General features: G+C 32.0%; 1 protein-coding gene and 1 non-coding gene across 2 annotated transcripts; both read left to right on the top strand.

The window, feature by feature from the left end:
* The first annotated feature begins 13,690 nt into the window (after positions 1-13,690).
* On the top strand, positions 13,691-16,744 carry LOC102624177 (auxin-responsive protein IAA13). Its single transcript, XM_006489552.4, has 5 exons — positions 13,691-14,248; positions 15,115-15,434; positions 15,662-15,779; positions 16,054-16,115; positions 16,198-16,744. The coding sequence occupies exons 1-5, from the start codon at positions 13,914-13,916 to the stop codon at positions 16,245-16,247; spliced, it is 885 nt and encodes a 294-aa protein (XP_006489615.2). The 5' UTR covers positions 13,691-13,913; the 3' UTR covers positions 16,248-16,744.
* Positions 16,745-16,940: 196 nt separating this feature from the next.
* On the top strand, positions 16,941-17,012 carry TRNAC-GCA (transfer RNA cysteine (anticodon GCA)). Its single transcript has one exon. It is a non-coding gene; the product is annotated as a tRNA-Cys (tRNA).
* The last annotated feature ends 8,729 nt before the right edge of the window (positions 17,013-25,741 follow it).

Below are 25,741 nucleotides of genomic sequence, written 5' to 3'. Positions count from 1 at the left end.
ATATCGCCTTAGAAATTCTATCCTCTTCTATTTTAAGTCATAACATCAAAAGTAGAGAAATCCTCGAATTAGAAGGGTCTAAAGAAATCAACGTTAACAGGTAAATAACACTTCAACTGCATTGTGGGGACAACATTTTTTTTATACTTAAATATATGTTTAGTTATTTCTTTATCTTGTGATAACTAATATGATGTGATTATTTATTATTTAATCTTCATATGGTCGGCTATGCTGCCTATAATATGATATTTTTTATTTAATCTTTATATGATCGGCTACGTTGCCTATATTGTGATATTTTCTTAGTTAATCTTTATACGGCCAGCTATGCCACTATACTGTGATGCTTGTATTTAATTATGATATAGTTGGCTATACTGCCTATATTGTGATATTTTCTTAGTTAATCTTTATATAGTCGACTATGTTACCTATTGTGTGATGCTTTTATTTAATTATGATATGGTTAACTTTGCCACCTATATTATAATCATGTTTTTGTAAATCTTTATATGGACGACACTGCCGCCTATATTAAAGATTGTTGTCTTTAAAAAGATTTGTATGTTGGCTTTTTTGTATATCTAGGAACTTTATACGTTATGACAGAGGTTGCATTAAAAGCATGCATTTCAGGTTTATATGTTAAGGTTACTTTATAAAAAAGACATTTTAAAAATGTGCTTTGAAAAATGGGTTGTTGTACTACTAAAGTGGTAAAGTTGAAATACTAACTAGGCAACCTAAGAGGGGGGGTGAATTGAGATTTTTAAAAATCAAGCTAAGCAAACCACACAACAATTTAATCTATTGCCTTAATCAAATTGAAAACAATAAATTCAATCATGCACAATATTAAAAGAGTAAGGGAAGAGAAAACAAACACAATGATTTTTACGTGGTTCGGCAATCCCCGCCTACGTCCACGCCTCCAAGCTCACCCGCTTGAGGATTTCACTATCCAAGCCTCTCAAGGCTTCAAGTTTTTACAATCGACTTCCAAGGTGTCAATGAACCTTTACAATCAAGAGATTATCTCCCCAATCTCTTCACCCCAAGTGTTTCTCACACTTGTACACTCACAATTTGATGAGAAATAAAAATTACAACAATGAAACTCTCTTTAATAGTGGATATACAAATGATAGCTCAATGAAGATTTAATCTATGATGATTTTCGAATTTGAAGCTCAATATAAGTTGTGTGCACTTGTTTATGCTTGCTTAGATTACCAAACATGAATTGGTTTTGAGTTTATATAGTTTGAACTGAAAAAATAGCCGTTATGCACATTTTGGTCGTAACCGGCTTGCCGTTTAGGAATTCGGTAAGCGTTACCGTTAAGCCAAAAATTTAAATTTCAAAATATCCGGCTTGCCGCTTGCGAAATCCGGTAAGCCGTTTATGCTCTAGAAGCTTACTGCCCAAAATTCGGTTTGCCGTTTAACCATATCCGGTAAGCCGCTTTTAATTCGGAGAGATTCTGCCCAACATCCAGCTTGCCGGTTTTTCACATCCGGTAAGCCGCTTGCTACAGTGGCTGCTACAGTGAACTATTTTTTAAAATTATAATTTGACCTCAAAACTTTATAAAACTATATTATGGCCTAAAATGTTATGAAACGTTGCAAATAAGTCCAATTTCAGAATTTCTAAATAATGCTTTGTTAATCCCAAAAATTTCTGAAATTATGATATAGCCCAAAATGTTATGACACTTTTCAAATAAGTCATTCTCCAAAATTTCAAGCAATACTTGTTTATTTTAATGTTTTCAAAATTATTTCAATTAAATCATAAACTTGAAAAACAACCAATTTCATAAAATCATTTTTCATTAAATATAAAACCTTTATAATGTAAAAATAATGATTTATTTAAAATGTATAAAAAATAATTTGAGCTTAAAAGATTAATCATTCTTAATCTTGTTTGTTATCATCAAAATCAATATTATGAAAACATATATGTTAACAATCTCCCCCCCTTTTTTTTATGACAAACATTTCATGTATTTAAAGAATGATTCCACAAATTGCTCCCCCTAAATATAATCTTCTCTTACAATTTGCCAATTAGCTAAATTAAGAGATTTAAATACATGGATTTTTCTCCCCCTTCATCATAAAAAAGAAAACTTAATTGGCAAAGAAAAAAAAGTAGCAAATTTTTATAAGTTTAAAAACATGTATTCTTCTCCCCCTTCATCATCAAAAAGAAAACTTAAAGGAAAAGAATAAAAGTAGCAAATTTGTTACCCATGTTGTCCGAATAGAAATTTCGACAGAATCTCCTCCTAACAACAAGCATCACCTCAAATACAAGATTAGTAATATCACATCCAAATTTTTATAGATCATGATAAAAGCCAACTCCATACACAAATCATCGCACCAAAATATCATGAACCATTATTCCATTAATTACCAAATCAACAACCTATAACATAAAATTATCATATAAAACAACTATATAATCAAATCATCATTATCTCAAAATCATCATCATAATCAAATATCAATCATTAAAAGAGTACTCAAAGTGCATATTATTCTCCTTCTTTTAACAACATCGAAATGATATATTACTTTGTCTCCCCTTTTGGACAATAAAAAAAAAGGTTCAAAATGCATATTATCCAAAATCATATTATATGCTCCCCCTAAATATATGGCCAATTTAAAATTTTAACTGATATGATTTTATCCAAAAACATATCATATTTATCTCCCCCTTCATCGTAAAAAGGAAAGATAGATGCAATTGAAACAATATCATTAAAAATAATTCGATGAAGATATTACCCATTTTGTGCGAGCAAAAATTTCGGCAAAGTCTCCCCTTTAAAAATGAACAAATCCTCAAATACACAACATGGTTAAAAATACTTCCATATAAGCTTAAACAATTATAACAAACCAACAACTCCATCAATTCATCAAGCAACACACATATAATCATCAATCATCAAAATCATCAAGAAATCAATTTTAATAGTACTAATAATATGATTAGAGATATTAGTAAATTTCATCATCCTAAGTTCATGCCGAATTTTTGAAAATTGTTCTTCACAAAAAGGTTTTGATTTGTTTACCAAATCTGCAAAAGTTATAAGAACATATTATCAACTATCCAAACTCCATAATAAGTAAACACATTTTAAAAATCAAGACAATTAAACTCATCAAAGATCTAATGTGACATTTTAATATAACATTAAAAAATAAAAAAATAAAAATTCATATGCTTAAGAGTCTCAAAGTAGATGAATTTCTCCCTTACATCTCATATCTCCCTCTTGATCATCAAAAAGTCAAGATAAGCACATTAGTTCCACATTATCCAAATATAAAACATCCAAATATCAAACAATAATCATCATCAATCCACAATGAAAGCAACAATGCATATCAAAATGTAAGTGCATAATATAATAGAAAACTATGGTAAAATCCATAAGGAGAGCACACTATGGAAGTGGTAATTTGAAATACTCAAAATGCACAAATTCGGATTTTCAAGATATTGAGTAAAAAGAGTAAGTTTGAATCAATTAAAATGATTTTAGAGATGATTCAAGGCAATGTATGATGTTGATTAAAAACAAATGGTGGATTTTAAAGAGAGAGAGAAAATTGGAGAAGCATTATTCACGCGTGAGAGATGACGATGAAATGATGAAGAACAAGTGAAGAAATAATGATTGGGAAGTGTTTAATGAAAGTGAAATGCATGGGTATTGGTTTGAATCATTGATTTTGGCAAAAAAATGAGTGAGAAAAGAAGAGAAATTGAATGAAAATAGAGGTGAGCAGCTCACGGTTTTGGAGAGAGAAAGAACATGTGAAGAGAAATGAAAAATGAAGAAGAAAAAGCTCAAAACCCGTGACCAAGCAGTAAAGTAGCAACGCCAATCTGGATTTCTGGATAAAGGAACCGGCTGTCCGGTTTTGAGGCAGAAAAAAGAGTTGTGCAGATCCGACTTTCCGGATGTCATAACCGGCTGACCGGTTGTTGTTCAAAAATGAAACTCTCTCAAATGGCTTACTAATTTTGCTAATCCGATTATTCGAAATTCAACCAGAGAGCAACTAAAGCCAATTCGGTTTACCAGTTGCCAATATCCGGCTGACCGGTTGTGCTCCAGTGAGCACCAAAATGAATTCGGTTTACCGATTTTAAATGTCCGGTTATCCGGATTTCATCCACAAAGCTCCAAAATGAAAAACGACTTTCCGGTTGATTAGAAGTGATATACCGGTTAAGCTTTGAAAAATATTTTTAAAATTTTGTAAGCTCTTAGACTTGTATTATACACATCAATTTATTTTTAGCTTAGAAATTGATTGATTTTAAAAAATCATATAACTTTTCAATAAGCCAATTAGTGCGTGAAACATATATGCATACAAGACCAAACTTATGAAATCGTATCAAACAATGATGTCAATTTTATAAATAAATGATGATATAACACAATTAATGGCATATGAATTCACACATATAATTCATTCATCATGTATATATTTTACACAATCATGAAACATATAAGCATTTAAAGATTAATAATTCAAGCATATCACTCATTTATCAAGCTTAGGCATTACATAATCATCAAAATCAAACAAATCTATCATAATGAGTTGACAAGCTATCATCATAAATATATAACCATACATCATGATAAAGCACTCAATGTTAAATACAATGATAATTTCATCATGTAAACATACAAGCATACTTTCGCAAATTCATTTATCATGATTCATTCAACAAAATTAATATGGCAAGAATTGTTACCAAAACAATTAAATCATCTTGCCTCATCTTTTTCTCCTAGATCATACTCAAGTGATTATCCTCAAAAGCTTTCATCAAGGAACTTCTCCACCATTCATTGATTGTGGTACCTACAAAAAAAAAAAATTCAAGTTGTGTGCTTTGGTACCCAAATACTCTTGGGTCCTTGAACATTAGATTTAGTTCCTTTTGGAACCCAAATACATTTGACCCCATAATATACATTTCTCTTAACTGGACATCTAAAACTCATATGACCATTTCTATTACAATAATGATAAAAAATCTTATGATCACTTGTGGAGGTAGCCTTAACAAAATAATTCTTATAATATTTTTATTTCAAGTAAGGCTTATACCCAAGTCCTCCTTTATCAAACACACATTTTTGAGTGCTTAGTAATTTTTCTAAGTTCTTTTGACCATTTGTGAATTTTAACACAATTTCATTGAGCTCATTACTCTTTTTCTTAAGCACATCATTTTCTTTCATCAATTTATCAACATGTGATTTTTCATGCTCATACGAAATATTTTGTTTAACTTTAAATGATACAATTCTATCATGCAACATTTTATTATCTAACTCTAGTCCTTTAATCTTTTCATTTAATGAATCATTACATTTTTGTAAAGTATCCTTTTCATTTTTTAAGTTATCTACATGTGATTCTAGATGTTTGTGTGAAGTGCTAAATTTCTCATTTGATAATGCAACTTCATCATGTAATGTTTTATTCTCTAATTATAATTCATTTATTTTCTCATTCAATGAATCAATGCATTTTTGCATGGCATCCTTTTCGTTTGTAAGTTCTAGCATTTTCTTCTTAAGGCATGCATTCTTTTTACCAAGTTTCATCCACTCATTATGCAATTCTTTAAAAGCATCATGTAATTCATCATAAGTAGGAAGATCATTTACCTCATCAAGTTCATCATTCGATTCATCTCCAATTGCCATAAGTGCCAAATTTGACACTTCATGAAATTCCTCCTCGTTTGTATTCTCCTCATACACAATTTCAAGTTTTCTCTAAATTTCATAAGCATTAGAACAATTTGAAACTCTATGAAATTCCTTTTTATCTAAGGCACAAAATAAAGCATTCATAGCCTTGGAATTTAAAAACATAATTTTCTTATCCAACTTACTTAAAACATTCTTCCTATGAATGAATGAACCATCACAAACTATTTCCTATATTTCATAATCTAAGGCTTGTAAAAACACTCACATCCTAGTTTTCCAATAAGGATAATCATTACCGTCAAAGAATGGAGGTCTAGTGGTGGATTGGTCTTCCATGAAAGTTAAACTAATTTGGGTTGCTATTGATCTTTAACTCTAGACGGTTAAGTCTACACAAGAGCACCTTGCTCTGATACCAAATGAAATACTAACTAGGCAACCCAAGAGGGGGGGTGAATTGAGATTTTTAAAAATTAAGCTAAGCAAACCACACAACAATTTAATCTATTGCCTTAATCAAATTGAAAACAATAAATTCAATCATGCACAATATTAAAAGAGTAAGGGAAGAGAAAACAAACACAGTGATTTTTACGTGGTTCGGTAATCCCCGCCTACGTCCACGCCTCCAAGCTCACCCGCTTGAGGATTTCACTATCCAACCCTCCCAAGGCTTCAAGTTTTTACAATTGACTTCCAAGGTGTCAATGAACCTTTACGATCAAGAGATTATCTCCCCAATCTCTTCACCCCAAGTGTTTCTCACACTTGTACACTAACAATTTGATGAGAAATAAAAATTACAACAATGAAACTCTCTTTAAGAGTGGATAGACAAATGATAGCTCAATGAAGACTTAATCTATGATGATTTTCGAATTTGAAGCTCAATATAAGTTGTGTGCACTTGTTTATGCTTGCTTGGATTACCAAAAATGAATTGGTTTTGAGTTTATATAGTTTGATCTCAAAAACTAGCCGTTATGCACATTTTGGTCGTAACCGGCTTGCCGTTTAGGAATCCGGTAAGCCGTTTATGCTCCAGAAGCTTACTGCCCAAAATTCGATTTGCCGTTTAACCATATCCGGTAAGCCGCTTTCAATTCGGATAGATTCTACCCAACATCCGGCTTGCCGATTTTTCACATCCGGTAAGCCGCTTGCTACAGTGAACTATTTTTTAAAATTATAATTTGACACCCAAAACTTTATAAAACTATATTACGGCCCAAAACGTTATGAAACTTTGCAAATAGGTCCAATTTCAGAATTTCTAAATAATACTTTGTTAATCCCAAAAATTTTTGAAATTATGATATAGCCCAAAATGTTATGACACTTTTCAAATAAGTCATTCTCCAAAATTTCAAGCAATACTTGTTTATTTTAATGTTTTCAAAATTCTTTCAATTAAATCATAAACTTGAAAAACAACCAATTTCATAAAATCATTTTTTCATTAAATATAAAACCTTTATAATGTAAAAATAATGATTTATTTAAAATGTATAAAAAATAATTTGAGCTTAAAAGATTAATCATTCTTAATCTTGTTTGTTATCATCAAAATCAATATTATGAAAAAATATATGTTAACAAAAGTTTCCCAAGAGGGCAAGCCCTCAAAGCTAAGCAAAGAGTAATCTTTTGGAGATGATAATACGTAACGCCTAAAAGATCAACTATTAAATTAGGCCCACGGCTTGTTGTTTTCGAGAATGAGAAGTGCAAGCCTTGTAGTACAATACACCTAAGGTCCTAATAAAATTGTTTTATATTTCTAAGTTTCTTTTAAAGACTTAATGTTCATTAGGTCATCTATGCGCATAGCAATTAATGCATGCATCAAAGTGTTATTATCTTACTGGGTATTAACTCGTATAGTTCTTATATTGCAAGTAATGATGAGTAAGGTAAGTTGGTGCCAAGTCCCATTCGAGATGAAGTGCATATAGACATTTCAAACCTTGGGTTTTATGATGGGCTCCGTTGTGTTTCTATAAAAAAAATCTTAAGTTTAAATAATAATAAAGTTTTTGAGATATGTACTAAGGAATTCATGCGTGTCTCCTACATTTTGTAACAAAATTTTACTTGTTATGTAAATTTTGTTTTAGAATCTATATTTATATTAAAAAAATAATGAGATTTTAAATATTTTTAAAATTAATCACCTTATTTTGACTTATAAATGTGGAGTGTTACATAAAATAAACTTCCCCTTTATTAGATATCTACTTTTTGTATATAATTAGCTAGCCTAGTTCCATTTTGCCCTCGAGGAGTTAGCCGCATAGCTAGATTCATGGTTTGTTCTCATGAAATTTGCCACCTGTCAAGCTTCCATGCATGTGGGACCTCTCCTTTCAATGATAATAAATTTTAGATGCATTGATGATCTGTGATAATTTTAGACATTCGAGTTGTCCCGTATCACATAGAGGATTAATACAATATAGTAAGATTAATTCAAGACAAATCCAGATAAAAGCCTCAGTCATGTATGAACTAATGTATCAATCTATTATGGTGTCCTCTCTTTTCTTTTGAGTGACAGGATTAAAAGTCCTTTTATGATCTTAGTTTTAATTTATTTATGAACTTTTAAAGATTTGTTACTATGCGTAGATTATTGTCATGAATATATGATTAAAATTTATTCACATTCATGTTTTTGTGGCTTACTGGTGTCATTTTTATTTTTGAAAAAACCTCGTTAAAAAAATATGAAAAAGGAAAAATATATTGAGCGAGGAGGGCTTCAAGATAGCTTGATATTGATCAGCACAACGAATAACAAGTTGGCTCCTAATTAATTAGAGGAATTAATATAATGAGATTCTTCAAGATAAGTGTATATAATGAAGCCTCAAAAGTCATAGAAAAAAAAAATTAAAAAGATTATATTTTGGTCCATACATAGCTTGAAATTGTGCTCAACGAATAATTTTGAGTTTTTAAGTTGATCCTATTCCATCTCAAAATTGAATCATCTCCATATTCTCTCCTTTTTTTTTTCTCTTTCAGAACAATGATATCCACAAAAATTGATTTTAATGGATTTTATTCTCAATATATAGAGACACGCGTTGAAAAAGAAGATTGTTAGTTTTCCCCCTACTAAAATCAATAAATGTATCACTTCCCGGCCCCATAATTTTATGCTAGTAGTCTTATTTTTAAGTGCACTTTTATTTATATTTATTGTAAGTTAAATAAATCATATAAATTAATTAGAATAAAAAATTTAAATACTAAAAATAAGAAATACATGTTTTCGTGTGAGTAAAAAAAAATACTAATAAGATATTTTTCATGTACTTTTTGTTATTTTTTAGGCATTTTCTTATAATAAATGTATATTTATATTTTCAAGATCAAAATCAACCAAATGATTTATTTACCCTCTTTTCCTTCATTTATCTATTTATTTTTTTTGCTAGGGGATTTATTAAATATATGAATTTAGTATAGGAATAAGCTGTATATTAATTTTAATAGGCGAAAGCAGTAATCTCATGTGTTCATAATATTCTTTGATGAAAAAGTTTATTGATGCATTCTATTTTATAACCTTTAAGCCTCTTGACTCTAATGGAGGTCCAAGGAGAGATAATAACTTTGAATAAATTCAAGCTACTTTTCGCTATCTCTTAGGTCTAGTTAAGTGGTTTTCAACCAATTTTATGGAGCTGACTAATTGAATTCAAATTTTGAGAAAAGATAGAAGCAATAGCAGCAACAACAACAATAATTTGAACTTTGTCTTACCTTAAAAGAAAATTTGGCTATGGAGCAGTTAATTATTTAAAAGAGGTAAAACATTTTTAAGATAACAGTTAATTAAAAAAAAATCACTGGTTCATTAGGTTCAAATTATTTCAAGAATTATTTATACTATCTTAAGTGGAATTGTAATTTGCATTGTATTTACTTTTTCTCATCTAATCTTTTATTTGGATTTACCTAATATTTTTACGAGAAGATTGCTAGTTTTCCTTACTGAAATTAATATATGCTACTTACTCTTACTATTTTTATAATGAAAAAAAACCCACATGCACAAAATTTTTTAAGGAAAAATTTTATTTTAAGAAAAATATTTAAAAAATACCAAAAGGTATAAGAAAAATATTTTTTATTAATTTTTTAATCGCACTGAAACATATGTTTCTTTTTTTAATACTAAATTTTAATTTTAATTTCTATTATAAGATTCATTTAATTTATAATAAATATGAATAAAATTGTATTTAAAAATAGAGTAATGATATAACCACAAACTCTTGTACAAACTTATTTTATACAAATTGATGTGGCTTTAATTCATTGGTTGAATTAAATATCTCTTGGTCCACATGATTTATTTTTATTATTTTATATTTTCATTCAATCAATAAATTAATGCCACATCAGTTTGTACAAAATAAGTTTGTACAAGAGTTTGTGACTATATCATCACTCTTAAAAATAATACGATAAAATTATGTTGTCAGGAGTTATTGACTATTATAAAAATAATAAGACGGCAAGTGATCTATATTAATTTCAGTAAGAACCTGCAATCTTCTTATATTTATGTTATTGATGGTATTTCTTATTCGAGAACCCATTAAGAAAGCAGATGAAGCTAAGTTAGAAAAATTATTGAATTATGCAAATAAAGTAAGCACGTTTTGGGTTCAAACAAACAAATTTGCTCAAAATACGTTTTCCTCAAAAGCTTAAACTATTAGATAAAGTCTAACAATAATACTAAAAAACGACCTGATATTTCTAAAATCGTATCAATCAATTATATAATATATATATATATATATATATATATATATAGTAAATCAAGTTTCTTTTTGTTAAACTAATGCAGAATATTAATACAAGAATATTAAAGCCTCTAAAATGAAAGAATAGGGTTTGTCAACCCAAAGAAAGCATGCAGAAGTAGAAAGTGCTTCCCAAAAGTGTGCGGCGCGTGGAGACACAAAAAAAATGATACCCGCCAACAGGATGTGTACAAATGTGAAAAGAATGTCCCCACCGTTCTAATTAATGGGTCCCCTTCGGGGAAACCTTCCGTACCAATCCTCATTAATCCCTATGATAATTGTTGTGCTTAAGGTTAAAGCGAATACACACGCTACGCGTACCAACGCGTTTCCTCGAGACTCTTTTAAAATATACAGACTATTCTATGCATCATATCTAGTAATATGGCTCATGGCAAATGATCAAATTGAGTTGATTTTTTATTTTATTTTTTTATTTTACGATGCTCAAATATGTGGTATAGTATTTCAATTCGCAAATATAATATTATTTTATTGGATAAGAAACTAAGTCAAGAATATTAAATTTGGTAGTACATAAGTTCTCAATTGTCATGTACAAGTTTAAAATCAAAATTGACATAATTATAAATAAGTAATAAAAATAAATAATAATAAAAGTTAACAAAAACTTACTAAATGTATGTCATGTTGGTGTCGAATTGGTTTGCTAGATTTGAAGCGGAGAACGGAGTGAGTATGCGCGTGGAGTAAAATCGGGATTTTCTCAGTGAATGAAAAAGTGTCGAGCTGTCTCGGACTATAAACGTGAGAAAAGGTTTGGTCCCCCGGTCAAGCCGCTCACCTTGTCGGCTGACATGGCGCTCAACTACAGGTTCGAGGCATGCCGTTTTTGTCGCTTTGTCCCTCCAAAGCGACATCCTTTTACCTTTGTACCCTTTCAAAGTTTTTGTTTATTTTTATCCCTTTTCTGCTTGTATTCATACATTAAAACACTCAACCAGCTTCATGTGTATAAAGTACCATATATCAAAATAAAAACCAAAACCAAAAAAAAAAAAAAAATGCTGTCTCCATTTATTTACAAAATTATGGATAGTCTATAGGATGAAAAGTCAAATTGAAGTTGATCATTTCGGTAAATATATATAAAGATCATATGCTTAAAGGGTGACTTTGAAGGCAGCTACATAATTTAAACTACAGCACTTAAGTCTTGATAAGCACTAGTTGCAGTAATTTGGAAGATAAGTTGTTTTGAGTTTACACTTATGCGACAAGAAATCTATTATATCTTTATTAATTTTGTTAAAATTATAATTCAAAACTTATTTTTACTACATAATATAATTTTTGCTTCATAATTATATTTTTTTCACTACAACTGTAACTTAAAAGTTACAGTACTTCAATACCAAAGGGGGAAATTTAAAATAAAATTTAATTGGATTAAAGATTTTGTGGAATCAATCAAATTCAATTTAGATTGAGGTTTTGTAAAATTGAATAATTTTGAATTAATAAACACCTTTATTACATCATTATTAAAAGTTACATTAAAATTCTTTTTCATGGGGTTAACATGCTTGAGTACTATTATCATTGACATTTTAAAACCCCTAAGGTTACTGATGACTCTTCCTGCTTTCAAAAAAAATAATTAATTAATTGATTACTCCCGCAAAAATAAATTATATTGAAAAATGTGGTCCTAATATGGGACGGCACATAAATAGTTAAATATGTAAAAATTGAATTAACTTAAAATTGTCCTGATTTCTTCTTTTGTTCTGCTTATCTTTTTATGGTTAGCCCCCACATTCATCGCAATTGCAACTCTTATTCTTTAGGCCCCAACTTTCTAAAACAAGGTTTTGTGCCCTTTGTCCTTAAAATCGTGGACAGCACATAGGAAGAAAGAAAGAGGGGCATTGAGAAGTAAAGATCAGATTAGAATATGCTTTTAGGTATTTTTGGCTTGTGAAAAGACTCAATCTTTAGACTTTAACCTATGCTTTTGTGTTAAAGTTAAGAGACACCTAACCTCTAATGAAAGATTTGTTTAATATTCTTTAATTGAGTAGTGTAATTACCATCTACATTTAGAATTTTGTGATATACATGTTCAAATGGGTAAATTTTGTCCTACCACAGATTTTTAACCATGAGTTCCCCTAATCTGTAATCTTCTAACTTTACACTAAAAAACCCTTATATGTATAAATTTAGGGTTTGGCTACAAAATTGTTTTTTCAAATTAATCTATTATTATTTAAAAACATTCTACACTGAAGTTTACCTTTTTTAGAAAAAAAAAGATTGTTTAATAGCAGCTAAATCTTATACTCACCAACTTTAGTAGCTTTGAACCATAAACTCTTATACAGCTATACGAAATTTTATTGGTTGAACTAATTAATTCTCATAAATTATTTTAAATTTTGTAAATTATGCAGTTTTTCTTATAAATTACATCACAATTTAAAAACTTAGACTCGCTATAGATTTCAGGGGTTTCACATTGGATTAATTTTTCAAGTTTAGTGTTTATAATGAATTCTTAATTTCAAATACAATAAAAAATGAATAACTTCCGAAATTGACATTTGAAAATTTTGCAAGAAAGTAATTTTCCTACGGCAAAAGTTCTCCAAACCATCATAATTCATGTACATAAGTAAAAATGATCATTAGCCATCATAATAAAAAAGACATCTATTACTCGGTCTTTTTCAGAATGCAAAACCATAATGGCAATAAATTCCCATGTGAAAAATAAAAAATAAAAATTGCAGCACTTTTGTCCACCAAACGGCTAGTAAATCAAAGCACAGTGAAAAAAAAATGCTATGGCAAATCAAAAATATGCTATGGCAACCAACAACTTGGAGCTCAAGCCAGTTTGCTTCTGTAAACACTGGTTACAGGTTTCTTGGGGAATTCAATCTTTTATTTTTGTTTTTAGTTTTTTTTTTTTGGAATTATTTTCTATATTATAAACAACAGATAGAATTATAGAAATGGGAAAATAAAGATTCTAAAGAGTCATGATCGTGTCAAGGAAAATGAAGTAAAGAATGGTTAGAGTGCTAAGCGCACTAGCAGACATATGGGCCCCATCATCATCACTTCATCCACCACTCCTAATCTCCTATCACCTCCTCTCTCTCTTTCTCTGTCTCCACCCAAAACCCCAAAATCCTCTCTTTCACTCTTAGAACTCTTTGTTGCCCATTTCTTATTTGACTGTCAAATCTTGAACTAAAAAGGGGAAAAAAAAAGAAAAGAAAATACCCTCTTTGTTTCTTCTCCCTGTTGACTTGTTGTTCTAGTTGCTGTTGTTGCCATGCAAGGTGGTATTGGTTTACTTGGCGTTGGTGGTGGTGGTGGTGGTGGGTGTAATGGAAATGAGTCTGGGGTGTCAAAAGTTGTTGAGAGCGATGATGATGAGCTGGAGCTGGGACTGGGCTTGAGTCTTGGTGGTGTTGGAGGAGGTGGGAAGGGGAAAGTGGTAAGTTCATGGGGTGAGTGTGGAAGAATCTTGACTGCTAAGGACTTTCCTTCTGCTGGGAAGAGACCTAGTAATGCTTCTTCTTCTTCTCCTCCTGTTGCTGTTTCTGGCACTAAGAGAGCTGCTAACTCTGTTCCTCGTGAGGGTGAATCATCCCCTCCTAGTGCCAGGTTAGTCTTTTTATATCGGCAAAAAAAAAATATTTATATATATATATATTTTGTATGCGCTTGATAACATGTTTATATGAATATTTTGGGTTTATGTTGCTTCAGGATGGTAAAAGATGAGCTTTCTTATTTAAATGAGTGAAGAACGTCTAGGCCTGATTGAGAGGAAAACTTTATTTTGGTTATCAATATTAAGCCAATGGGAATCAAGTTCTTGACTTCTCTCTCTTTTTTTTTTCCTTTTTGCCTTTTAGCAATAAACCAACTTTATATATAAGCCACGGTTTTTTTAACTGGCAATCTTGATCCTATGCTCTCACTAAGAACTTGGAAAATTTTTTATTTTTTATTTTTTCTTCTAGTGGCTTGTTCTGATATGCTTGTACTTGTTTAGCTTTAGGCTATGTGCCTACTTTATTCTGGCTCTGTATTCTCTTCACAGAGTGTATGATCTATTTTATACTGATTCTGAGATAAAAATGGGACTTTTTTTTTTTAAAAAAAAAAAAACCACTGACAATACCTTTTTATTAAATTTGCTCTTACGCTTATCGTTATGTTTAATTGCTGTTAACTTGTAATTCTTTTTCCTTTTCAAATTTTAAATTTCTCACTTTTCTGTTGATAAGTTGTTAACGAGTTTAAAACGGCCTAAGGTTGTATCCTTTCAATTTCCTGTTAATCTCTGATGTTTAATGCTGAATGAGTTTTTTTTTTTTTTTTTAATTTTATTTTTTATTACAAAGAACTTCTTGGTAGGGAGTGGAATTATGATGAAGCATGCCTCGACCTTTTCTTTTCTTTCTTTATTAATTTTTTTTTCAAATATTTAGTTATTCATTACCCTGAATTGTTTGTGAAAACAGTCAGGTTGTGGGATGGCCTCCTATAGGAGCTTACAGGATGAACAGTTTGGTTAACCAAGCAAAAGCTCCAATATCTGAAGAAGAAAAAGTGGCCGATGAAAAAGACAAATCAAAAGATGCTTCGAAGAAGAAAATTTGCAATGGTAACAAAACCAATAATATTTTCAGTGAGAAAGCTCATCTTGGGTTTGTTAAGGTGAATATGGATGGAGTTCCAATAGGGAGGAAAGTGGATTTGAATGCTCATGCCTCGTATGAGTCTTTAGCTCAAACTTTGGAGGAGATGTTTTTTGCATCCACCCCAGCTATCAATTCCATAGGTAAGTTCTGTTCCTTTTATTCTTTCGTTCTTATTCACGGTCAAATTCTTGGCTAATTTTCTTCAAATAAAATGAAAACGAAACATGATTAGTTCTAATATAGTCTAGCAAAGGTTCGATTGGCTGATGCATGTCTGGTGCTCAATGTTTACTAAGCAACAACGGCAGCGTGGTTAATTAAAGGTTCTTTGATAGCTGTATGATTTTCCTTTTGGTTTCTCTTGAAGGTGGAGAGAAGGATCTTGCAACAAAGGCCTTTAAGCTTTTGGATGGATTGTCCGAGTTTGTGCTCACTTATGAAGATAAAGAAGGAGATTGGATGCTTGTTGGAGATGTACCTTGGAGGTATGCAACTATCATTTTGCACCTTGGAGTGTTAAATATGGTTTATTGTGAAGTGCAACCGCCAAATTTTGTGAATTAATCTGAGACTGCGAGACTTGCGGTTGAATCTTGTACCTCATGAGATTTCCTTAACAGGATGGTCCACAGATTGCTGTGCTTGTTTATACTATCTGATTCTTATCACTAAATCAAATATGCAAATGACAAGAGGAATCAACAATTTTTTTTTCCTTTCATCAAATGCTTACTGTTAATGTTTTCTGCTCGTGATCAGGATGTTTATCAGCTCAGTAAAAAGGCTTCGAATCATGAGGACCTCCGAGGCTAATGGACTTGGTATTCATTTGTGCTATTATTTTTGCATCGCTCTGTTTGCTACTCCTCAAGTTCTAACTCCAGCTAAATCATCTGATTGCAGGCCCAAGATTCCAACCTAGGAATGATAGACAAAGAGCCAAGCCTGTTTAGTGCTGTCCTGTCTTTCAAAGTTCCTGAAAGATGAAGAAACCAACATTTGCAAACTGAAGCTAAAGAATAGTAGACAAGTTGTCAACTTTGAGCATTTTGCCCAATGTTTTTCTCTTACCTTTTTTCGCCCTCTGTCTTCCTTTTAGCATTACTCTCAGCTGTTATTTGGTCCTTGCTGGTCCATTTTTTTTTTTTTTTTGGGGGTTTTGGTAGGCCATATTCAGTTTCGTTTTTCTCTCTTATATAGTGCTACGATACAGGCCTGCTTACTACTTTGATGACCGAATGCTACCTTCGCATACTGTAAATATTGGAGCACTTGATATCTAGAGTGTTTTCAGTTTGCCGCAATGCAGTGGAGTCTGTTTTCTCTGTGTTAAAGAAGAAAAGCTTTGTGTGGTGTTTACTTTTGATGATTTGTGTTGGCTGGTCATGTTTCGAATTTGAGATGCTTGAGTTGAGCCAAGGGCTTGAAAAATGTTATTTTGTTTTCAGCTTGGGATACCTAAATTAATTGAATCTTTTGTAGTTTTGTTGCTCAGACATGTTGTTCATATCATCATTTCTTCCATACAAAATCTAATATTTTTCACAAAAAATAAAACTGGGATCAAATGGTGCTGTGATTCGCTTTGAAACCATATCTTTTTCTTTTATTTAAGTTTGATTGAAGACGGCCCAATGTCCGCGTCGGGGTCCATAGCTCAGTGGTAGAGCATTTGACTGCAGATCAAGAGGTCACCGGTTCGAACCCGGTTGGGCCCTCTTATGGTTATATTTTTTAAAAATATTTATAACAACACATTTGTTTAATATACTATTGAAAATGTTTATAAACGTTATAAATATTAAAAAAAAAATCTGAATGACATTATGATCTAGTAAGTTTAAGAATATTTCACTTATTTCTTAAAAAAATAAATGATACTGATGAAAATATTTATAAATGTTACAAATGTGATAGCTTGCATGATTAAAAGAAAAATCCTAATTACATTATAATTGAGTAAATTTTGAGAATATTTTATTTATTTTTCATTTGGCCCATAGCCGACTAGTAGGCTGCTGGCTCCCATAATTATGAGAGCAATAGTTCGAATTTCTAATGGAGACTCACTCATATTCTCTCCCAATTAAATAATTAGATAGAGGTAAAAGTTTTCTTTATAGTTTGTGGATGGAATAAATATTTTTCTCACTAATCTCCTCTCCCAATTAAATAATTGAATAGAAGTAGACATTTTCTTTATAGTTTGTAGATGGAATATATATTCCACTAATATCTGTGAGAGTAAAAATTTAGTTTATCTGATTTAGGTGGTTCTAATAGACATCTAATATAAATATCAATAGAATTGTATAAGTGTATTTAAAAAATATATATTTTATTTATTTCTGATTATTAAAAAAAAGGAAAAAAAAAAGGAAGGAAACAAAAGAGTTCGATGAACTTTATGCAATTAGTGAAATCTGTTTTAAGAGATACCGCTTAAGAAAAAGGGTCACACTTGTATGGTAAGATTATGCAATCATTTTGATTTTGACTACAGATTAATACCCATTGATTGATTCATAGCGGTGACCCAGCAGTCCATCACTATAATCACTTTCTTTTACTTGATTAGGGCACAACTGTATGCGACTATATATTCATATCATGCGCACTGTAGCTGGTATTCTAGCTCGACTGTTTGCAACCGGTTAAGAAACCGGTTGCACGTTCTTCTTTTTTTTTAAAAAAAAATTATTTAAAAAATAAATTAAAATAATATATTAATTAAGAAATTTTCAAAAAATGTCATTAATAGTATGATAAAAAAAATTAAATAAATAGAAAATGAAAAAAAAAAATCTTATCACAATAAAGCGAAAAAAATAAAGACTACTACATAATAAAAAGTAAATATTTATTTCATATTTTATATGTGATGTCTCATATTTAACATTACAATTTTTATGTATATTGTTACTTGTCTAAACTTTGTTGTTCTAAATGCCCCAAAAATTTCTTTTCGCGCTTGTTTCATGTTTGACCTCCAAATTGCATGTTCAACATCTTCTATCATGTATATCACTGTGTTCTGTTGCATATTTATGTCGTACTCATATTTAACCTCATATTTTCCTTAATTGTTGCATCTTTTATGTCAATTTTAACATATAAATGTCATGTTGCACGTTTTACCTCACTTGTTGCACGTTTCACTTGAATTGTTGCATATTTTGAATAAAACCAAAAAGTAAAAATTTTCCCACTTGTATCATGTTTGACGTCCGTGTTGCATGTTGGACTTCAGTTATTACATGTTTCATGTGAATTGTTACATGTTTAACCTCAGCTGTTGCATGTTTTGACCTAAACTATTACATGTTTCACGTGAATTTTTTTACACGTAAATTTCTTGTTGCATGTTTGACCTCCTTTGTTGTTTGTTCCACTTGAATTATTGCATGTCTTGAATAAAGTCAAAAAATAAAAATTTTCTTGCCCGTTTCATGTTCGATGTTCTTATTGCATGTTTGACCTCAATTGCTGCATCTTTCATGTGAACTATTGCATGTTTATGTGATTTTCATACTTAACCTCAGTTGCTGCATTTTTGACCTGAATTGTTGCATGTTTTATGTGACCTATTGCATGTTTTGTCGTACTCACATTTAACCCTTAATATATGCGCCAAATTAACCAGACATATGCAATAACTCTTAGGTGATGTTTTGTTTGAAGGAAGGGAAGGAAGGAGAGGAGTGAAATACAAGGGAAACGAGAAGAAATGAGAGGAGGAGAATGAAGAAATTAAATCGCATTGTTTGGTTTAACATAAAATTTCATAGGGAAAGAAATTACAATTTTTTTGGTTGGACAAATTTATCTTTTGCCTTAATATTAAACTACCAATATTAGAAATTATATATAATATAAACTTCCGTCTATATATATTGCTTAATTAATAGCAAGTTTATACACACACACAAATTTATGTGAGAAGCCAAAATCAAATGCACCAACTAACTTGATCTTGGAAGTTAGTTTACAAGTGATCTCGGTGTTACCACAATTTAGTTTGGTTGGATTTGCAAAAATAAAAGGTCATCTCTGGGATATAAACACACAATATGCACCCTTCATCCACTAATTTTTTTTTTCACAAAAATCATATGACATATAGCATCAATAATCCGTCAAACAGGGTATTGAATCACTTGAATCATCAAATAAAGCTGCAGGGTATACAATCTTCACTTTGGAGGGCTCACGAAAAAAATTTGCCTAGTCTGATTAGTGTTAATGTACTTCTAGGCATTTGATGTCAAATGTGTACAAGTAGAATAACTTTATGGCACAAAATTGTAGAATTGGCTTAAAGTTAGATAAATTAATCAGACGGACATTAATTACCACTCATAAGTTAATCTCAATTGTTGACTGTGCATATGATTCATGAAATATTATACACCTCCTTCGAAGTTGGTTGGAGGAGAAAATGTAGCCACCAATGGCATGAAGACGGCTCAAAGATGATTAAAATAAATACAAACATTCAATTCAAGAATAAAAGCACTAGAATACAACCCTCGAGTTAAATTCCAACGAGGTACTCTATAACTACAGTTTTAAATTTTTTTTAGATGGTTTAGAAGACCACCATTCCCAAAATCAGTTTTAGTAATTAAGCAAGCCTTAAGTGTTGATTTGAAAGGTACAATTTTTACAAAAGAAAAAGGCAATGAATCATGATTGCTAAAACACAATATTACCTTGAGCTTAGTATGCACAACCACCTCTTTGTTCATTCTCTAAGGTTGCCTCAGGGATACCCTGGAAATATCTACAATCACACATGAAAACAATAGAGATCATCAATTGAAGTAGTTTACTAAAAACAAGGAAATGAAGACCATGGCTCCTAAGCATTAATATACATTATGTTCAGATTCTCCTAGCTGCTATAATAGAGATTAAAAAAGACAACATGGTAGATTTTTCACTACCCTTAGAAACCATACTTATTTTTTAGAAAACCCCATCACTTGTACCCCTATAGCCTATAATCATATTTTAGCCAAGTTTTTGAAACACAATGCTAAGCAACTCATGTATAGAACAAGGATGAAAATAACTGCAATTTGCATTCCGCAACTTCATAGTGAAAAATAAAAGAAACATACATGAACTGAAAGAAAAACACAGTATTTCTTCAAGCTTTTTTTGGCACCCATCAACTGTAATCTTTGTTTAGAAAATATTCTAAGAATGATTTCGATAGCTAATTAGCATAACATGCATCATCAAAGTTTGACAAAAAACCCTAAATGTCAGCTGGCAACTATTGAATCTCCTAAATAACTAGGTGTTACATATATAAATATAAGCCTTTTTATCTCTTGAATGCTAATAAGAATGATAGAGAACATCCTTGAACAAATATGAGCCCGAACAGCTTATAGATTGCAACTTTATAGTCCAAAATATGCAATTAGCTACTTTCAATCATTAATCTTTATATGGATTGCAACTTCATCTTTTCTACCAATAGCAAGGCTAACAAACCATACTAAAGCAAATAAAAGAAAAAGGAATAATAATAAAAGTTCATGAGATGAGTACCTTCCACATCTTTATTGGGGTGGCTGTGATGGGCAGGGCAATGGAGGAAACCTAAGAGCCGTAAAGAGCCTTTGCTGATTATCAAGAAGAGTTTGCTGGCTATAAAGAAGCTGTTGTTGCTGATCATAGAGGCGTCGCTGCTCGACAAAGAGTAATTGATGCTCATCAAATGCATACTGTTGAAATGCTTTAAACTGCATCTGAAGCTGGTTTTACTTCTTGGACATACTATGAATTTCACCCAACAACTAGCAAACCAAATCTTCATGAGCTTCCGCAATGGGATAGTCAACCCGAGGCCGCACCATAACACATATATTTGGAAGTTGATCAAGGGGGAACACATCATTCAGCATGTGAGAGTTGGTTGGAGCCATCAAAGTGGATCTATTCTTAGCCATGGGATTGCTAACCCAACTGTCATTCTGCCATACAAAATCCAAGCTGGCGATATCATCATCCCCTAATTCCCGAGGCTTATGAAATGTCGGGTTAACAATGGGGACCTAAAAATATTCAAGGGTTCAGGTAATGATACTATTAAAAGGCAAAGTTCTATTCCCTGCCCTTGCAGTGCTGAGCATAAGTTGAAAGATAACATAACCAACATTAACCCCTCTTCCCTCTAGAATGTTATCCAACAAGGCTAGGTCTATCTGGGTTATTATATCAGCATATCTCTTTTTAGGGCTTATGACATGCTAGAGTGCATTATAAAGGATCCAGACTCGGAGACACAGGGCTTGTGATTTTAAAGTGCCATTACAATCCTTATCGAAAAAGTCAGAACACCTATAAATATTTATTACAGCTCTTGTATGTGAATATCATAGAAAATCAAGTTTGCTCCTAGATGTATATGCATTATACCCACCATCCCTAGTGCCTATTATCTCATTGAGGTTCATCCCATCGAGTTCACTAGGAATTCTAGAGACATTGGTTATTACTCAACTTTCAGTACCCGCATATATATCTATATTAGAGTAAAAAACCCTCACAAGATTCAGATATACATGTTCCCTAATAATCAGTGTATTACTCCAACCTACATTTTCTAGCAAAGTCCTAAGAGTTCTTCTATGAATAAATATATTTTCCAAATTGTCTAAATTCACAAAGTAAGAATTGAGTATAGACTTGAACATAAACCAGTCGTAAAATTATTTCCTTAAGGGTGGAGCAAAATAAGTGGCAATGAATTCAAGGATGTCTTCAGGTTGTTACTGTTGCCTCGAAGCCAAATGCTTGCGTTTCTAACCACCCGTTGATCTATCTCCACTAGCCATTGATATTTATGAACCCCATACCCTGAATCAATTTAGTAAAATTTAGTCTTAAACTCATGATTTTGAACTGATTAGATTGAAGGTTAAGTCTTTTAGGGAAATGTATGGGTGAAATTTTTTAAATAAAGATTGAAAAATTGGTCAATTTAGAGGATTTTTGCTTTGGCCAAACAAGGGTTTATGGTTCAGGTATTTATCAAATTAGTGACGAAATTGTGAGTTTATGATGAAAACCAAAGTTGGGAAATGATTGGGAAATATTATAAAAAGCAAGAAAATTGTTGAAATTGAAGATTTTTAGAGTGAGAAAGAAATAGAGAACGTCTGTGTTTGTGAGATAGAGAGAGAGAGAGAGAGAGAGAGAGAGAGAGAGAATGGATTAGGAAGGCGAAAGAAGAGTTCATATAATCACGAATCTAGCTAGCCGACTTATTTAACACTAAGAGCCTGTTTGGTATGGCTTATTTAAGAGCCATAAGTGCTTATTTAATCGTATAAGCACTTTTTAAAATTTTTTATGGTGTTTGGTTTTTTTTTTAGTAGAGTTTTTTTAGCTTAAATAAGCTAATTTACCTCTACTAGGAAAAACCCAAAATTTGAGCTTTTGGGAGTAGAGGTTATAAAGCTTTTCTAAATATATATAATATAAAAAATATCACATAGTTTAATGGTTCAAAAGTAGTTTTTTTATTGACAACCAAACACCCAATGACTTTTTGTCCAAAAGCTCTATTGGTATAAGCTCTACTGCTATAAGCTCTACTGCTATAAGCTCTATTTAATAAGCTGTACCAAACGGAGCAAGGATGGTTACATTTAGGATTATCAGAAGCTGACTTTGATGGGTTACTTATGCTCATTAAATACACCTCTAATCTGGTGGATTATCAGATCATTCAGCTGTGCACAAATAGCTGAATATGACTGTAAAATGTTATCAGTCAGCATAAGTTGGATGATGTTGAAGGCTGTTGTTTGAGAAGCTGTGGATTATCAATCCCATAGGCTAGTTGTTTGTTGAAAGTGGACTGTATAAGCTACTGTCATGTGGAGAGTCATTTTCTTCTGATACATCAGTATTCCAACCAAGTTCAATGGTGTCAGTTTTTTCTTCTCAGCAAGTTTGTGTTGATCCTTTGTTTGAGAAAATAAAGTCTAGTTTTCCAGTAAACTTTCATGCTTCAAGCAATGTTTCAGTCAGTCTTTTACATAATAGGCTTGGTCATCCAAGCAAGCATGTTGTTCAAACTCTCTTGAGAAACAATTGTATAACCTTTATTGGTGATAATAAGCAAAAACTTGAATTCTGTAATGCATGTCAACTTGGCAAATTACACCAGTTTCATTTTTCAGCAACTGACATCAAATCAAAATATCCTCTTGAATTAATCCACACTGATCTTTGGGGACCAGCCTCTGTACTTTCTATGGAAGGCTATAGATATTACATCTCTTTTGTTGATGATTACACTAGGTACTGCTGGATCTTTCCTCTTGTGCTAAAATCAGATGCTTTAGGTACCTTTAAAAACTTCAAAACCCTGGTAGAAAAACAGTTCAGTTTACCTATCAAAGCTTTACAATCTGACATGGGGGGAGAGTTCAAGGCCTTTATTTCTTTTCTTCGCCAAGAGGGTATCCAATTTAGGCACAGCTGTCCTCACACACATCATCAAAATGGTGTGGTGGAAAGGAAGCATAGGCATATAGTTGAAACAGGGTTAACCCTTCTTGCTCAAGCCCAAATTCCTGTTTCTTACTGGTGGGAAGCTTTTCACACAGCTTTTTATCTTATTAATCGAATGCCAACCACAGTTCTAAACAACCAGTCACCTTATCAAAAGTTGTTTCAGCAATTACCAAATTATGACTTCCTTAGAGTGTTTGGCAGTGCTTGCTATCCCTTACTCAGACCATATAATCAACACAATCTTGACTTCCACTCTCAAAAGTGTTTGTTTATAGGTTATAGCCCTCTTCATAAGGGTTACAAATGTTTAGATAAAACAGGGAGAGTGTTCATTGCCATACATGTTACATTTAATGAGCATGAATTTCCTTATTCTGAATTGTTTCTCTCTTCTGATTCTGAATCAAAGTCAGTTCAAATTTCTTCTCCTTCATTCTGTATTCTTCATGACAGTAGCTCATCACAGTAGCCTTCAACATCATCATCAGTTCCAGCAGTATCACCAACACTAAACTCTCTTTCCTTACCACATATAAACACTTCTCCTTCACCACTCTCTTCAAATGCTCATTCTCATATATCTAACCAAAACTCCTCAGTAGCTCTTCCTCAACCATCCTTGCCAATAGTTTCTACTCATTCAATGGTTACAAGAGCCAAAACAGGAATTTTCAAGCCTAAAACATATCTTACAGCCAGACAAGATGTTGAACCAGCTAGTGTCAAAGTAGCCTTAGCAGATCAGAAATGGTATATGGCAATGACAGATGAGTTACATGCCTTGAGGAACAATGAAACTTGGACTCTTGTGCCAGCTGAGTTGGCAACCAAAATTGTTGGAAACAAATGGGTGTTTAGAGTTAAGTATAACCCAGATGGAAGTGTTTCAAAGTATAAGGCAAGATTAGTTGCAAAAGGTTTTCATCAAACTTATGGTGTGGACTTCTTTGAGACTTTCAGCCTTGTTGTAAAGCCTTGTACCATCAGAATAATTTTGAGCCTTGCAGTGATGAACCATTGGACCATAAGGCAGCTGGATGCCAATAACGCATTCCTGAATGATGTACTAACTGAAGAGGTTTTCATGCATCAGCCTGAAGGATTTATTGATTCTCAACATCCAACTTATGTTTGCAAGTTAAACAAAGCTTTGTATGGTCTTAAGCAGGCACCCCGTGCATGGTATGACAGGTTAAGAGGCTCTCTGCTGCAGTGGGGCTTTCAAACCTCTCGGTCAGATACCTCTCTATTTCTTAAGCACACTGGTTCAGATATTTTAGTCATTCTCATCTATGTAGATGACATCTTAGTTACTGGTTCTAGCTGTGCACAAATAGAAAAGATTACTGCACTTCTTGGCTTTGAGTTTGCTCTTAAAGATTTGGGTGACTTCAACTATTTCCTTGGTTTAGAAGTTACTCCATCAAGTGCTGGGTTACATCTATCTCAAACAAAATATGTTGGAGATATCTTAAAGAATGCTCACATGCTTGACAGCAAAGGCTGTAATACTCCAATGAGTGTAGCTGATAAGTTGTACAAAGATAAAGGGAAGTTGTTTGAGAATCCTTCACTTTACAGAAGTGTTATTGGATCTCTTCAGTATGTAACTCTGACAAGGCCTGATATAGCTTTTACTGTCAACAAGTTAAGTCAGTTTTTAGCTGCTCCCACTGTGCTTTATTGGCAGGCCTGCAAAAGGGTACTTAGATATCTTCAGTGTACAGCTACCTATGGGATTCAGTTCTACAATTCAAAGTCTTTTTCTCTCACAGCCTTCTCAGATGCAGATTGGGGTTCAGATCCTGATGACAGAAGATCTGTTGGAGGCTACTGCATCTTTCTTGGGTCTAATCTTGTTTCCTGGTCATCAAAGAAACAAAATGTTGTTTCTCGGTCATCAGCT

The sequence above is a fragment of the Citrus sinensis genome, chromosome 1 (assembly GCF_022201045.2).
Source record: "Citrus sinensis cultivar Valencia sweet orange chromosome 1, DVS_A1.0, whole genome shotgun sequence".
Taxonomy (NCBI): Eukaryota; Viridiplantae; Streptophyta; class Magnoliopsida; order Sapindales; family Rutaceae; genus Citrus; species Citrus sinensis.
The sequence above is the reverse complement of the archived record's forward strand: the minus strand, read 5'-3'. Positions and strand labels throughout refer to the sequence as shown.